The following is a 13,924-nucleotide window of genomic DNA, read 5'->3' as shown; positions in this document are numbered from 1 at the left end:
TTTATTGTTTCACTTTAAGCATTATTAAAATCACTGCTCCTGAAAAAAATATTGTTTTTAAAACTTTTTTTGCATGTATCATGTCCCCTGGGGCAGGACCCGGGTCCCCAAACACTTTTTTTATCGCAATAACTTGCATATAAGCCTTTAAAATTAGCACTTTTAAATTTTCATGTTCTGGTGCGAACTGAACCAGGGGGTGTTCGACTCATCCCTATCCAATAGTTTTTTTCTGCTGGTGATTTTTTTTAATACTCAAAAGAACCTAATGATTCTACCTTGACCTGGTAATCTTCATTGTTTCAGTGTTGGTATTAGTGACTTCATGTACATATTAGTGAAGGGAATATGTGCTAAATTTGTAGGACAGGTACAGAGAGTTAAAAAAAAAATTCATATTCTCTGGTACACTTGATATAATATATATTAGTATTTTAGATGGGACAGGACACAGATGTAGAAGTAGCCCTAGGCTTTCATATCAGGGATTCCTTGAAAAGTTTTTCCATAACCCAGATACTGCTTAATATCCGGTGATTTCGAAAACTGATTACAATTTATTGTTATAAGCTTTAAAAGAAACCTGAGCTGGGGAAAAAATGTAGGCTGCCATTGCTAAATGCTCGGCTGTCAGGTATACATTCTCAATACATTCTGAATCACTGACCCGGAACACGCATGCAAATCAGGTGATCTGACTTCCCTTGCAGTGCTCTTGTTCTGGGTCTGTGACTCAGAAAGTATAGAAGCCACAAGCACAAGGCAGCTATTATTTTCAAAAGCTGGTGGTCAATAGAAACCTAGACAAGTGTTAGTTCCGTTTAATCATTACTTCTCCTATAATCTTGACTTTGCATTTTTTTTTGTGTACTTACATTTTTCTTGCTGGCTAAACAGTGACAGCAGTATAGCCATAGATTGTTAAGCAAGTCATGAAGCAGGTAGATACCAATGAGTCATAAATTCACTGCAAGACAAATTGTGCCCCAACAACCATGGGTGTGTATATATCTCTACCCTCAGACCACAACACGTTAAAGGGAATATAAAGTCATTTTTGTACTATTAGTGTAAACATCACTCTTCTTTAATTTTCAATGAGCACTGTTGTATTCAGAGAACTCCCAGAGCTGTCTAAATACCCCAACAGTGATTGCATCTTATAGGATGCGGTCATTGTCTGGCCATCAGGTTTCCACCCACTGCATTCAATTTTGCAATTGAAGTTTGTTGGGCTGGGTGGTGCGGGTTCTTGCTATTCAGCCCTCGGGTCCATTCACCCCTTTGTGGTTTTTGCCTTATGCGTTTTACCATTGAAATAAATGGAAACTTAATAAAATGCACAGTACATTGCACATCAACTCGTGTCAGTTTTTTCAATGTTGTTTTGAAGCAGAATATGTTTTCTCACACAGTTTCCTTCTTTTGCCTTCTCATGACATGAATAACAACTACTCTTGTTGCTCACAGCCCCCCCCCCCCCCCCCCCCCCCATGGAGAATCTAACCTGAACAATAAAAATGTAGCTTCTTTCTGATGCTTTAAGTCCTAATTAGGCACAGGGTTGTTATTGTGTCTTGTGGATGTAAATGTAAATCCTGTTATTCACTGTGTCATTTTTTACCTTACAGCTTTAGTGGGAGCTATTGTTTTTTGGCTGAGTAACACTGCAGCAGACATATTCTTCTTACTTGCTGACGATTCTACCACAAACCATGGATCTTCAGCTCCCGTACCTCAGACAAGAGCTTTTCAAAGCAGGACTTACAATCTCAGCACCTCTCCAGAGACACGTGAAATTGAGGGGGGTTTAATTGAGGAGACAACTTTTATCTTCACTGACATCCCTACTCAGTCCGAGTCAGAAGCTTCTTCTAATACAACACCGACTGTAACAGATATCTATCCCGCTACAACAGAAACATACACTTTTTCAACTGAGCACCTGGACAAGGACTGGATTAGTTTGGGCCCAACTACTGTCCAAAGTCCTCCAGATAATACCACTGGAACAGTTCCTGGAACAAACATAGTTACGCATCATACACACTTACCCACGGGATCTTCTTTTACTGAAAAGGGTTCATTTCCTGAAAATACAACTGCTAACATGGAGACTAACAAATCTGTTTGTATTCGCACCTCTAGTCTAACAGATGCGGAGGTCCTGGCACTCGTCATAGGAGCTGTGTTCCTCACTATAGTACTAAGTAAGTATATATTCATTTAAATTCAAGGATACGACTGCTACTGGTACCTAATCTGGATGCTTACCTACCTGGGTAAGATCCTACAATCTACTTGATTTTGCACAGTCACACTTACATTATATTACAACCCCCCAGTTTTATACTCAACTGTCCCCAATCCAGGTAAATATTGCTCATTAAATCACACAGCTGCTTGGCAAAATGTCTTAGCCCCTGTACACACGATCGGAGATTTCCACAACCAAATCCGTCGGATTCTGCCCGTCGGATCTTGTCCGAAACTGTTGCATACACAAGGTCGGACAAAGTTGGCGAAAAATCCGATCTTTCAGAACATGATGACGTAATTTCGTTACGATGGGACTACATTCAGGCTAGTAGCCAATAGCTTTGATGTAGGAATTTGATCTGAGCATGCGTGGCACTTGGTCCGTTCAAAATGCTCTACACATGATCGGATTAGGTCCGACCGGCCCAGTTGGTCAGGAAATATTTCCAACATGTTGGAAAATTGGGTCCGACGGAGATTCGGATGGAATCAGTCCGATGCATACCACACACAGTCGGATTATCCGACGACACGGTCCGATAGGACACAATCCGACGGATTCTCAGACCGTGTGTACAAGGCTTTAGCCTGGTGCATTAATGTTCTCTTCACCTTCCACTTACTTATATGGCACATCCAAGTATGAGCTTAAAGCTCGATATGAATGGATAGAGAGTGAAACGACAGGGGGGCTGGGAGTGTATATAGAAGTTTAAATGCACCAAGGTGTAGTTCCATTTTTAGCAACACTTCAGTTATAGGTTTAGTAAAACTTGGATAGGGTAGAGAAGAGTTAGAAACTCTCTTGGGGTTTGTGGTTTTACATGCGAGATTTCCCCAATATTGTCACTGGGGGCAAGAGGAAAAATAAATAAAAAATCACCAACAGAGGCCCAGACAGCAATAAAAGCCATCTCTGAACTCCATCATCTGTCTCTCTCATGAAGATTTCTCCTTGTTTATCTCCATTATCCATCTTCCCAAAAGAGGTCAACACAGAGGAGAAAAATTAAAAAGAAAAAACCAAAAATAATATAATAAATAAAAATGTGGCTGAAGATACAGGTGGCAGATAAGATTCCATGTTTACATCATGAAAGCTTTTAGTTTGCTTGTGGTGGCCTATAGTGCTTTTATTGTGTTGCATCACTTTTTATAAACTCCATGGTATAAACTCTGAAGTAAAAAAACAATTCTTGAGACAAAACATTTTCTTATGCCGCCTACACATCGGAATTCCGGCCAGAAAAATACTGATGAGAGCTTTTCATCGGAAAATGCAACTGTATGTATGCTCCATCGGAATTTAGCCGTCCAAATTTCCGCCAGCCAAAAATTTATAGCATGTTCTCAATTTTCCAGACGGAAACACTTTCTATCTGTAATTCCGATCGTGTGTATGCAATTCTGACACGCCAAAACTCACGCATGCACAGATTCAACTACGAGACGGAAGCTATTGGCTACTGGCTATCGAACTTCCTTTTTCTAGTCCTGTTGTAGGTGTTGTATGTCGCCACGTTCTAAACGATCGGAATTTGGTGTGACCGTGTGTAGGCAAGACAGCTTGAGCGGAATTCCGTCGGGAAAACCATCAGAGCTTTTTCCAACGAAAATTCTGATCGTGTGCATGCGGCATTATAATTTTGAAAGAGTAAGACCCTATATTAGATTTTTATTGATGAGAAGGCAAAAGTGCCACAGCAGGGGGGGGGGGGGGTAATAATGGAACTTAGATTATAAGACTAAATGGATATTATATCTTACACCTCAGGTGCTCCATTAAATTATAAAACCATTTATTTCAATAGAGCAAAAAGAGCAGAATATCACATTGAGGTTGATTTACGAAAGGCAAATCCACTTTGCACTACAAGTGCACTTGGGAGTGCAGTCGCTGTAGATCTGAAGGGAATCTCTGAAATTAGGTGAAGCTCTGCTGATTTTATTATCCAATCATGCGCAAGCTAAAATACTGTTTTTTATTTTCCTTGCATGTCCCCCTTGGATCTACAGCGACTTTACTTCCAAGTGCACTTATAGTGCAAAGTGGATTTGCCTTTATTAAATAACCCCCTGTGTCATTAAGATGCTATCCTAAATATCCTTAGCCATAATGAAAACAAATTATACCTAATCTGTACAACCCTGCTCATGCTCCCAAACCAACACTAATGTTTTTATGAGACATAGCAGAACTGTTATACTTTCTCTGAGTATTAGATAGAAGGCCTAGAAGGTGTTATTTTTAATGTAATGAGTAAAACAAATATGGTGGTGTCCAAAAAAAATGGGTATTTTCTGCAAATGTTTTATAGTATGTAATTAACCAACTCAATAGGTCAAAAGGGAAAAGATTGGCCACACATCACCATGTAGCTGAAACAAAGTCCTTTATTGTCACATGCCAGACACAGAAAAGGATAAACATTGACGAGTTTCACAGTGTCTGCGAAAAGTGTCAACGTTTATTCTGTTTTATGTGTTTGGCATGCAACAATACATTACTTAATTTGTTTCAGCTCTATGGTGGTGTGTGGCCAATCTTTTCCTCTTGACCTGTGACGTCTAAGGTAGCAAGCCAGGGTGGGCACCCACAGTGGATTGCTGTTTATTTCCTCACCTGAGCAGTGTACACATTACCTACTGTAACCAACTGAATAACCGACTATAATTCTCAGGGATGTTCAGTGCCAAATACTGACACAGATATTGTGGAATTGGCACAAAAAAAAAAAGGAGGTCTCCACGTTTACAGATGAATGTTAACAATGTAATGTATTTAAAATACACAAACACTGAGAAAGTTGACTTATTCTACCTTTGTTATAGGTGCTCTTCTCTACCAGTTTGCGGTATTCATGAGAAAGAAACAAGCCCACATAGACAGCTCCATATACATCATAGAAAATGAACATAACAAGCAGGACTTTGAAGCAAATGGATCACAACCAGACACAAGGCTGTAAAAGACAACAACATTCGTGGCAGGAGTTAATTCTGCCCAGTAATTTCTTTTAAATATTCTTCTGACCACAGGATGTCTGAAAGGATAAAAAAAAAAGCAGCCAAGAACAAAAGCAGTATTTCATAACCCATCACATTTCAATTTAATTTCTGTTTTTCTTGGTTGCCAAAAGGTTAATTTACCTTGTTACATCATCATTGCTTTATGTACATGTATATTTATGCCTGATCTAAAGTAAAACACTGAAAGAAAGGAGAAGTGGGGTTGTGGGCAGCAACCCACCCAGATTCTAGCAGTCATTTTTCAATCGATTGTAAAATGAATGCAAGACTTATGTGTTTCCTCAGTATCTCCTAACAGGAAGTTGAGACCATTTCGTAAGATATTTTGCTCCAACCCTGGAAAAAACAAAACAAAAAAATGTTTTGTTTGGAATTCTGTTGATTAATTAAAGGGATTGTAAAACCTCATGTTTTTTCACCTTAATGCATCCTATGCATTAGGGTGAAAAAACTTCTTGTAGTCACCCCCCCCCCCCGTTTTACTTACATGAGCCCCTTAATTCCCACGCTGGAGACATGCCTGTCTCTTGATTGAATAGATTGATAGCAGCGCAGCCATTGGCTACCACTGCTGTCAATCACATCCGATGACCCGGGGACAGGGCAGAGTCCGGCATTCATCTCAATGGATGCAAATGCTGGACACAAGGTAACCCCCCGGGAGAGCGCTTCTCCTAGGGGGTTATCTGATGTGAGGAGGAGCTGCGAGAGCCACCGAGGGACCCCAGAAGTTGAGGATCAGGGCCATTCTGCAAAACAAGCTGCACAGTAGAGGCAAGTATGACATATCTGTTATAAAAAAAATTAAGAGCCTTTACAATCACTTTAACAAGACCATAAGACCCTTTTCACACTGGGGTGCTTTTTAGGCATTTTAGCTCTAAAAATGGAACCTGTAAAGCGCCTCTCAAGCCACCCTAGTGCAAAAGCCTGAGTGCTTTCACACTGGGGCGGTGCACTTGTAGGAAAGGAAAAAAAAAAGTCCTGCAAGCAGCATCTTTGGGGCGGTGCAGGAGTGGTGTATAGACTGCTCCCAAACAGCCCTGCCAATTGAAGTGAATGGGCAGCGTTTTGGCAGTGCCACAAACACAGGGGTCCTATTAACTATTTCTTTGGCCATTAACGGGGGTTAAAAGCGTCCCACTAGCTGCTGAATAGCGCCGCTAAAACTAGTGGCGCTTTACCGCTAAATGCCCACACTGTCCCAGTGTGAATGGGGTCCAAGTATACTGTATGTCAGTTATTTGTTTTACTCGCAGAAAGAAACACAAAGGGGAGAATTAAAGAGTGGTGCAAGCATAATGCTTCTGCAACTCTTCTAAACTTAGAAGACGCAAGCTCTTTTGTTAACTAGAACTAGATTATCTGTTGCCTGTTCTGTACTGTATCTGTGATAGACACAGAACAGTGGGAACTGCATGCTACAGATTCCTCTGCTCAACACCACCCCCTCCCTTCCTCAGCTTAGTGCAGGAGGGCAGTGCAGGCTCCGTACATACCAGCAGAAGCATGTGAGCTATATGCAGACTGTTCCCATGCCAAAAACCTTTGTTAATTCCCCATAACATAATGTAACATTGTGAAAAGTATAAGATCTGTACATTAAGTGAGTGTATGTTTGTGTGTTCACTGATTATTATGTAGTGACCATTTTTATGCCAGTTTAAAATTGGATATTATGTATATGCCTTTTGTTTTGGCATAATAAAGCTTTATACAAATGGTTCCTTTTCATTTCACATATAATAGAGCTGTAGGGAAAGGATACTACAAATACTACAGGTTCAATCTGCTAGAGAATTATACTTGTGCTAAAACTCATTTTACGGCTTTGCCCGCACAGTCATGTAATTTATTCACAATGATTAGTGAATGAACGAACTACAAGTCACGTCTTCTATCACAGTAGGTAGACAGACAGAAATCACCACACTCGTAGCCCACTGACACATTCTCCAGCTCAGCGAATGAAAGCCCGTACCTCTATACAGACAGGAGGCTGGAGGAAGAAGCTGTTGGAGCCTGGCATTCCACCCACCATCTTCTAACCACAGGTGCAATACTTTGGAGGAAACTGTAGAAAGGAAAAAAAAAAAAAAAAAACACAACAATCCCCCACCACGCTTCCTGCCAGGAAACCGGAAAATTTTAATTTTCCTTTCCTGACGCATCTTCATGACAGCATACACTCTGGGTCTCCATAACCTGATAGGACCACATAGCTATAAGATGATGACACAGCCCTCGCCCCAGTATTCTCCCTATATATGAATCACCTTCGGGTGGATCGTTGTATGCTGCCATGAAGATGCGTCAGGAAAGGAAAATTACGGAAAGTAAGTATAGAATTTTCCGGTTTCCTGTCGCATCATGGCAGCATACACTCTTGGGAGTAACTCGCAGACTGGGTGGGAGATGCAAAAAAATAAAAAAAAAACAAGTTTAACAAGAAATGGAAGAATTGGCTTGGATAACGGACTTTCCGAAATCCACGGTTGATAGACATGCATAATCCACCTTATAATGAGATATAAAGGTGTTCCTGGAGGACCAGGTGGCCGGCCTGCAGGTGGTTTCCGCCGAGACCCTACAATAGGCTGCCCATGAGGTAGCCACTGCCCTGGTGGAATGCGCCTTCAAGCCCTCAGGAATTTTTAGAGCACTCAACGAATAGGCCTTTTTAATGATCTTCACCAGCCATGAAGCGATGTTGCGGGAGGACGCCGCCTGGCCTTTTTTAAAGCCGCGTGGAATAATTAAGAGGCTTTCCGTTCTAATAGATTTGGATGCTGAAAGGTATTCCAGGATGTTGCCCTTGACATCCAGAGGGTGAGGATCGCCTTGGTCCGTGACAAGTGCTGGCAGGTTGATCTCCTGGTTAAAGTGGAACGAGGAGGATACTTTAGGGATGAAGCGATCCGAAGGTCTTAGAACTATTCTGTCCTGATAGATGACCAGGTATGGCTCTTTAGCCAGCAAGGCTTGCATCTCCGAGACCCTCTTTGCTGATGTTATAGCAATTAAGAATGCAGATAGGGCCTCCAAGACAACTGAGAGGTCCCATGCCGGGAATGAAGGTTTCCTAGGAGGTCTTAGTTTAAGGCCCTCTGAAATTGTATGACAAGAGGGTCATGTGCCCACTTAACCCCAGTAAGAGCGGATAGGGCTGACACTTGTACTTTCAGGGAACTGGATCCAAGACCTTTGTCTAGGCCTGACTGCATGAGCTCCAAAATTTGTGATGCTGATAGAGAGGATAGGTCCCAGCCCTGTTGTTGAGCAAAGGTAACAAACTTTTCCCAAACCCTTTGGTAGGTGCTGTTGGTGGTAGGCCTCCTGGCCTGGAGTAATGTATCCACTACCCTCAGGGAGCAGCCCTCATCTAGATACCTAGCCCTCTCAGCCTCCAGGCTGTCAAATGCAGTTTCTCTGGATTCGTATGGAGTAGCTGGCCTTGGGAGAGCAAGTCAGCTGACAGCGGGAGAGGAAGTGGGTCTGCCGTGTTCAGCTGTAGGAGGGTAGTGAACCATGGCCTCCTGGGCTAAAGGGGGATCACAGCCACTACCAGTGCTGCCGACCTCTTGAGCCTCAGAATGAATCTCGCTATGGAGGCGGGGGAAAGATGTAGCCGAGATGAAAATTCCAGGGGTGTTGGAGGCAATCAGTTCCCTCCGCTGAAGGGAAGGGGATTCTCGATAGGAATCACTGGCACTTTGAATTCGCTGGTGTCGCAGCAAGATCTATGTCCAGTGGGCCCCAGCTCTGAGAGATGAGAGTGAAAGCTTGTGGGCTCAGAGACCACTCGTTGTTGGAAATAAATCTCCTGCTGCGTGAGTTGGCTAGGAGATTCTCGACACCCGGAATGTAAGCTGCTTTTAAGTCCAGAAGGTTCAGCTGTGCCCACTCCATTACGGGGCGAACTTCCTGCATCATGGAGAAGCTCCTGGTGCCTGTTGATGTAGGCGACAGCCACCCTGTTGTGCATTTTTAGGAGGACTTGTTTCCCCCTCAGGTGAGTGCTGAAGGCCAGGAGGGCTTGGAAGGCTGCCCTCATTTCCAGCACATTCGAGACAGAGTCCTGTACATTGAATGGCCAGCGGCCTTGCACCGCATGATGTTGGTAGTGTGCCCCCCATCCCTCCAAGCTGGCGTGTGAGGTTACTATCTCCTGTGGAGGAGTGACTATATATTTGCATCTGCTCAAGTTGCAGGCTTGAGTCCACCATCGTAATGATTGTTTGACCTCTTCCGAAATATGGATCGGTTGGGACATGGACGTGCCGTCCCATTGGCGTAGGAAAGAGGCTTGTAGGGGCCTCGAGTTCCACTGCGCCCATTGGACCATTGGGATGGTCGCCGATAGAGAGCCTAGGAGGCTGAGGCACACTCTGGCTGGTAGGGATGTGGCTAAAATCACTCTCTTCACTTTCTGGATCAATGGGGAAATCTTCTCTGGAGGCAGCTCTATTGTATTTGTCCGGGTAACCAGTTCGGCTCCCAGGAATACCATCCTCTGGGTGGGCTGAGCATTGCTCTTTTCCCAGTTTATTAGCCACCCCAGTCCCTGCAGCGTGGAGACTAGGATTTCTCGGTGCTGAATAAGTGACTCCTAGCTGGTTGAGAGGAGGAGGATGTCGTCCAGGTAGTGGTGGACTCTCAATCCTTTCTCCCTCAAGGACTCGATCACTGGAAATAGTTTTTTGTAAATGTTCTGGGGGCAGTAGAGATCCGGAACGGAAGGCTTCGGAACTGGAAGGGACCCTGATTCACTGAGAACCGGAGGAATTTCTGGAATGCGGTATGGATCAGGATATGCAAGTAGGCGTCCTGGAGGTCTATGGAAAGCATCCAGTCTTCCAAGTTTATAGCTTGGAGGATCGACTGCAGAATTTCCATTTTAAACGACTCTACCCTGGATGTAGTGGTTGGGTTTCTTTGGGTCTAAGACCGGACGCAGGTCCCCTGATTTTTTTCTTGACAAGAAATAATGGGGAGTAAAACCCCTGGCCTCTTTGTGATAGGGGTACTTCCACTACAGCCTTCTTTTGGAGCAGTTCCTGGATATATTCGGTTAGTAACATCCTTTTTTTCCGGGATGACGGGAGGTTGGTCAGGCAAAAATGATCCCCCGGGGGACGTCCCCTAAACGACCATCTCTGCCCGAAACGGACGTGGCTACCGTGAGGGTGATGATCCGTGGGGTCCCAACAGGTGAGGAAAAGTAAGAGAATACTGGGGCGGGGTCTGTGTCGTCATCTTATAGCTAGGTGGTCCTATCAAGTTGTGGAGGTGGAGTCAGAGTGTATGCTGCCATGAAGATGCGACAGGAGCCACAGTTCAGAGGTTAGTTGTGTGTAACACAAAGTGCAGAGGTTGGGGGGTTCAGAAGTAATGCAGAGTGCAAACGTATGTAACTTAGAGGTCAGGAGTATGTAATGCACAGTGCAGGGGTCAGGAGAAAGTAACAAAGATTGCAGGTGTGAGTAGAAAATAACAGAGTGAACGTTCATTAGTATGCAACTCAGGAGGTCAGGAGTAACTAGCACACATCTTATCACACAAAAAATACAAACATCTACTACTAGTAACTAAAAATCGCTCACAGCATAAATGCCCACCTCCCTCTGCCAAATTCACTCATCAGGCTTCAGATACATCTGTGCTCAATAGAGTGAGGAAAGTCCTCCAAGGTCTCCCCACGGCTGTGTCATATGACATATCAGATCTGAGCCTCAGCTCTGCAATGACTACTGGTGCTCCAACTGGAGATCTTAGAGGCAGCAACCAGGGAGGGGTAGATCACGATCAACATGTTGCGGACCCCAACTATAGACAGACATTCTCAGATTTACATACTTAAAACAAGGCCTTATTGGCCTCTATAGCTCCAGGCATTGTGAAGCAATTCATATTCGAAGTTAACATCACAAGCAATGAAATGGTTGCAACTGAACGTGTCCAGACTATGCACATACTAGTATTTGCATATACTAAACAAGCAATTAAATAATTTCAAAACAAGTCCTAATTCTGTGGTTATAAGCATTGTAAAATAAATTTACCACAGCAGGGGCACTGAAATTTTAGCTCCTTTACCCATTATTTTGGAAGCAGAATCTTCCAGTCTTCTAAAGCAAAGGATGGGTGCTTGAAAGCAGTTTTAAACCAATGGAAACTGATCTTGAGGCTCCATTTACACCTGGGCATTTTGGGATCACGACAGAATTCCCAAATAGATTTATAACGTATACAGCATATAATGTTTTCTACATTATAAAGAATGTAGCAAATGCACTGAACTTGAATTGGTTGGAGACAACCAGTGAGAATAATGGAACAGACCAACATTACAGGCACTCAGATAAGGCAGTAAGCCACCTGGTATTTCCAACATTGATGCATTGGAGTTGATGTACTAAAGCTGCAGAGTGCAAAATTTGGTGAACATCTGCATAGAAACCAATCAGCTTCCGTGATTTATTTCTAAAGCCCAATTGAACAAGCTGAGGTTAGAAGCTGCTTGGCTACCATGCACAGCTGCACCAGATTCTGTGTGCACCGGTTTTTAGTAAATCTACCCCAGTGTGACATCAGCGACTGGAAATTGAATCTCCCCGAGCACCTTCTAGGATTTTACAGTAAGATCTGGCTCATTAATATTTTCAGAATAACTATACTAGTTTTAAATGAATATTTTATTAAAAGAAAAAACATCTTATTCAATTAAAATCAATTTTTTAATTTATACATGAAAATAAGCGCATATATATTGGAAAGTTAACATTTTGGGATGATGGGCAAGGATTCTACAAACTGCAATTCTAATATACTTCTCTATATGTCATCTGGTCTGCCAAAAAATATATATATAAAAAAAAAAAAAAAAAAAACTGACAAGCTATTCATGGGAATTTTGGTAAAAAATAAATGTAGTTTTGGTATCACTTATTCTTATGTTGTCAGCACCTTGATAAAGAGCAAGCGATGAGGTGTCACCATTCCTCAGTGTATTCAGCGAATACAATTATTCCGGGTCATTTCCGGGTCTGTATTGCTAGTCGGCAGCAGGCGGGGTGGCGGGTTCTCTCGGTGCTCACGCCGGGTGCCCCCGGGGAGACCGTCTTAATTGGCTTGTTCAGTGGCAAGTCTCATCTGTTTCTCACACTACTTACATATTTCGTTCCAAGCTCAAATTTTTTCATGCAGTTTATGGTTTCTCATGCAATTTATGTTTCTCATGCTTTTGTTTCTTTTCCCCAGGTTTCTCTCGTGTTTCCAGGTCCTCTTGTTTTCTCAGGTTTCTCTCGTTGGTCCCAGGTTTCTCTCATACCCTCTCGGTGTCTAGGTCAGTACTAGTAGGCCAGGTCTCGGTTGCAGATGCCGGCGCCACGCCTTCTCTTTAGTTCCAGTGTTTATGAGGTTTTTGGGGTACCATTTTGGCTGACGCAGCTGCCTTGATCATTCAGATTTCATTGCAAATACCAGGTAGGCTCGTGATTCTCCTTGGGTTGTTTTCCAGGGTTTTCAGGCTAGGTTTTCCTAAGTTCTGACGGGTTTATCCAGTCCCTATTTGTTCTTTTGCCTCTTCCAGATCGTATCGGCCCATCGTTTTTTTCGGGGCGCATCTGGCGGGGACGCAGCATTTCATGTTTGTTGAAGGCCTCTGTCAGGCTTTCCGTTATTTTCTACGTACTCTTGCAGGCCATCCTCAGGTGATCCAGAAGAGTATCCCTCCTGCTGTGCCCAGCAGTCTTCTCATTGTGAGTCACCTTCTTTGTGACATATCTGGTCAGGTTCCCTTGTGCGTTGGTTATCAGCTTGGAGCTCAGGCAGCCATAGTTGGTAGGGGAGTTGCGCTTCTGGCCCAGGGTTTCGACTATTTCTGGCCAATCAACTGGTTTGGCCCTCCGGCCTTTGCTATTACATTTGCATGCTCGAGTGACGCAGTGATAGGGGGTCTGCACTGTCATCAGGTTCTCGGAGCCAGGCAAGGCGGGGGGCCCGGCGTCAGGTTAAACCAGCTGCTCGGTACTACTTTCGTCAAACCCTGGGATGCTCCTTTGTTGCTTTTCCTGATGTTCCCTTCTCCACAGCCACATGCATTCTTCATTGCCGCCCCCTTGTTGGCCAAACAGGGTCTAGATCTTAAGCATATTTTGGCTATTTCTTTCAGGAAAGAAGTAGCTTTTGCGACGTTGCACCAGGGGGCCCCTGCCCTTATTATTTGGGAGTTGAGTAGGTGTGGGTCATCTTGTTTTTTCTGGGCATAGCACAGGGCCACTTTTTATGATACCGCAAGCGTTTGGCAAATTTTGTCAGGTCATGCGGTTATTTAGTGTGCAAGTCTGGTTGGTAGCTTTCATCCTACTGTGTTTATTTTTGCCCCCTTTTAGGCATACTGACCACAGGAGGAGGAGGAGCCTGCCCTCCTTCGTGGTCGCTCAATCTCGTGTCCCACCCTCCCATTCCCCCCTTTTCCTTTCATTCATTATATCTCATACTTGGGTATGCCCCCTTTTAGGCATACTGACCACGTGACCCCGGAACACTTCAGGTCTATGTTCTTTGTTCCTTTCCTTTACTATCCACAGATTGACTCCGAGTACAAACTGAACGAGCCAAACATAGAAGCCGA

General features: G+C 43.6%; 1 protein-coding gene across 1 annotated transcript in view; it reads left to right on the top strand.

Moving 5' to 3' along the window:
• Positions 1 to 7,013, top strand: part of LOC143940591 (uncharacterized) — a 30,013-nt gene extending 23,000 nt beyond the window's left edge. Inside the window, exons 2-3 of the mRNA XM_077462109.1 lie at positions 1,632 to 2,210; positions 5,092 to 7,013. Coding sequence (XP_077318235.1) covers positions 1,632 to 2,210; positions 5,092 to 5,228 — 716 coding nt within the window. The 3' untranslated portion in view covers positions 5,229 to 7,013. The remainder of the gene's footprint in view (positions 1 to 1,631; positions 2,211 to 5,091) is intronic.
• Positions 7,014 to 13,924: the final 6,911 nt, after the last annotated feature.

Source organism: Lithobates pipiens, unplaced genomic scaffold (genome assembly GCF_037356315.1).
Source record: "Lithobates pipiens isolate NorthernLeopardFrog02 unplaced genomic scaffold, aLitPip1_a1.2 Scaffold_3, whole genome shotgun sequence".
NCBI lineage: Eukaryota > Metazoa > Chordata > Amphibia > Anura > Ranidae > Lithobates > Lithobates pipiens.
Note: the sequence above shows the minus strand (reverse complement) of the source record. Positions and strands in the feature narration are given on the sequence as shown.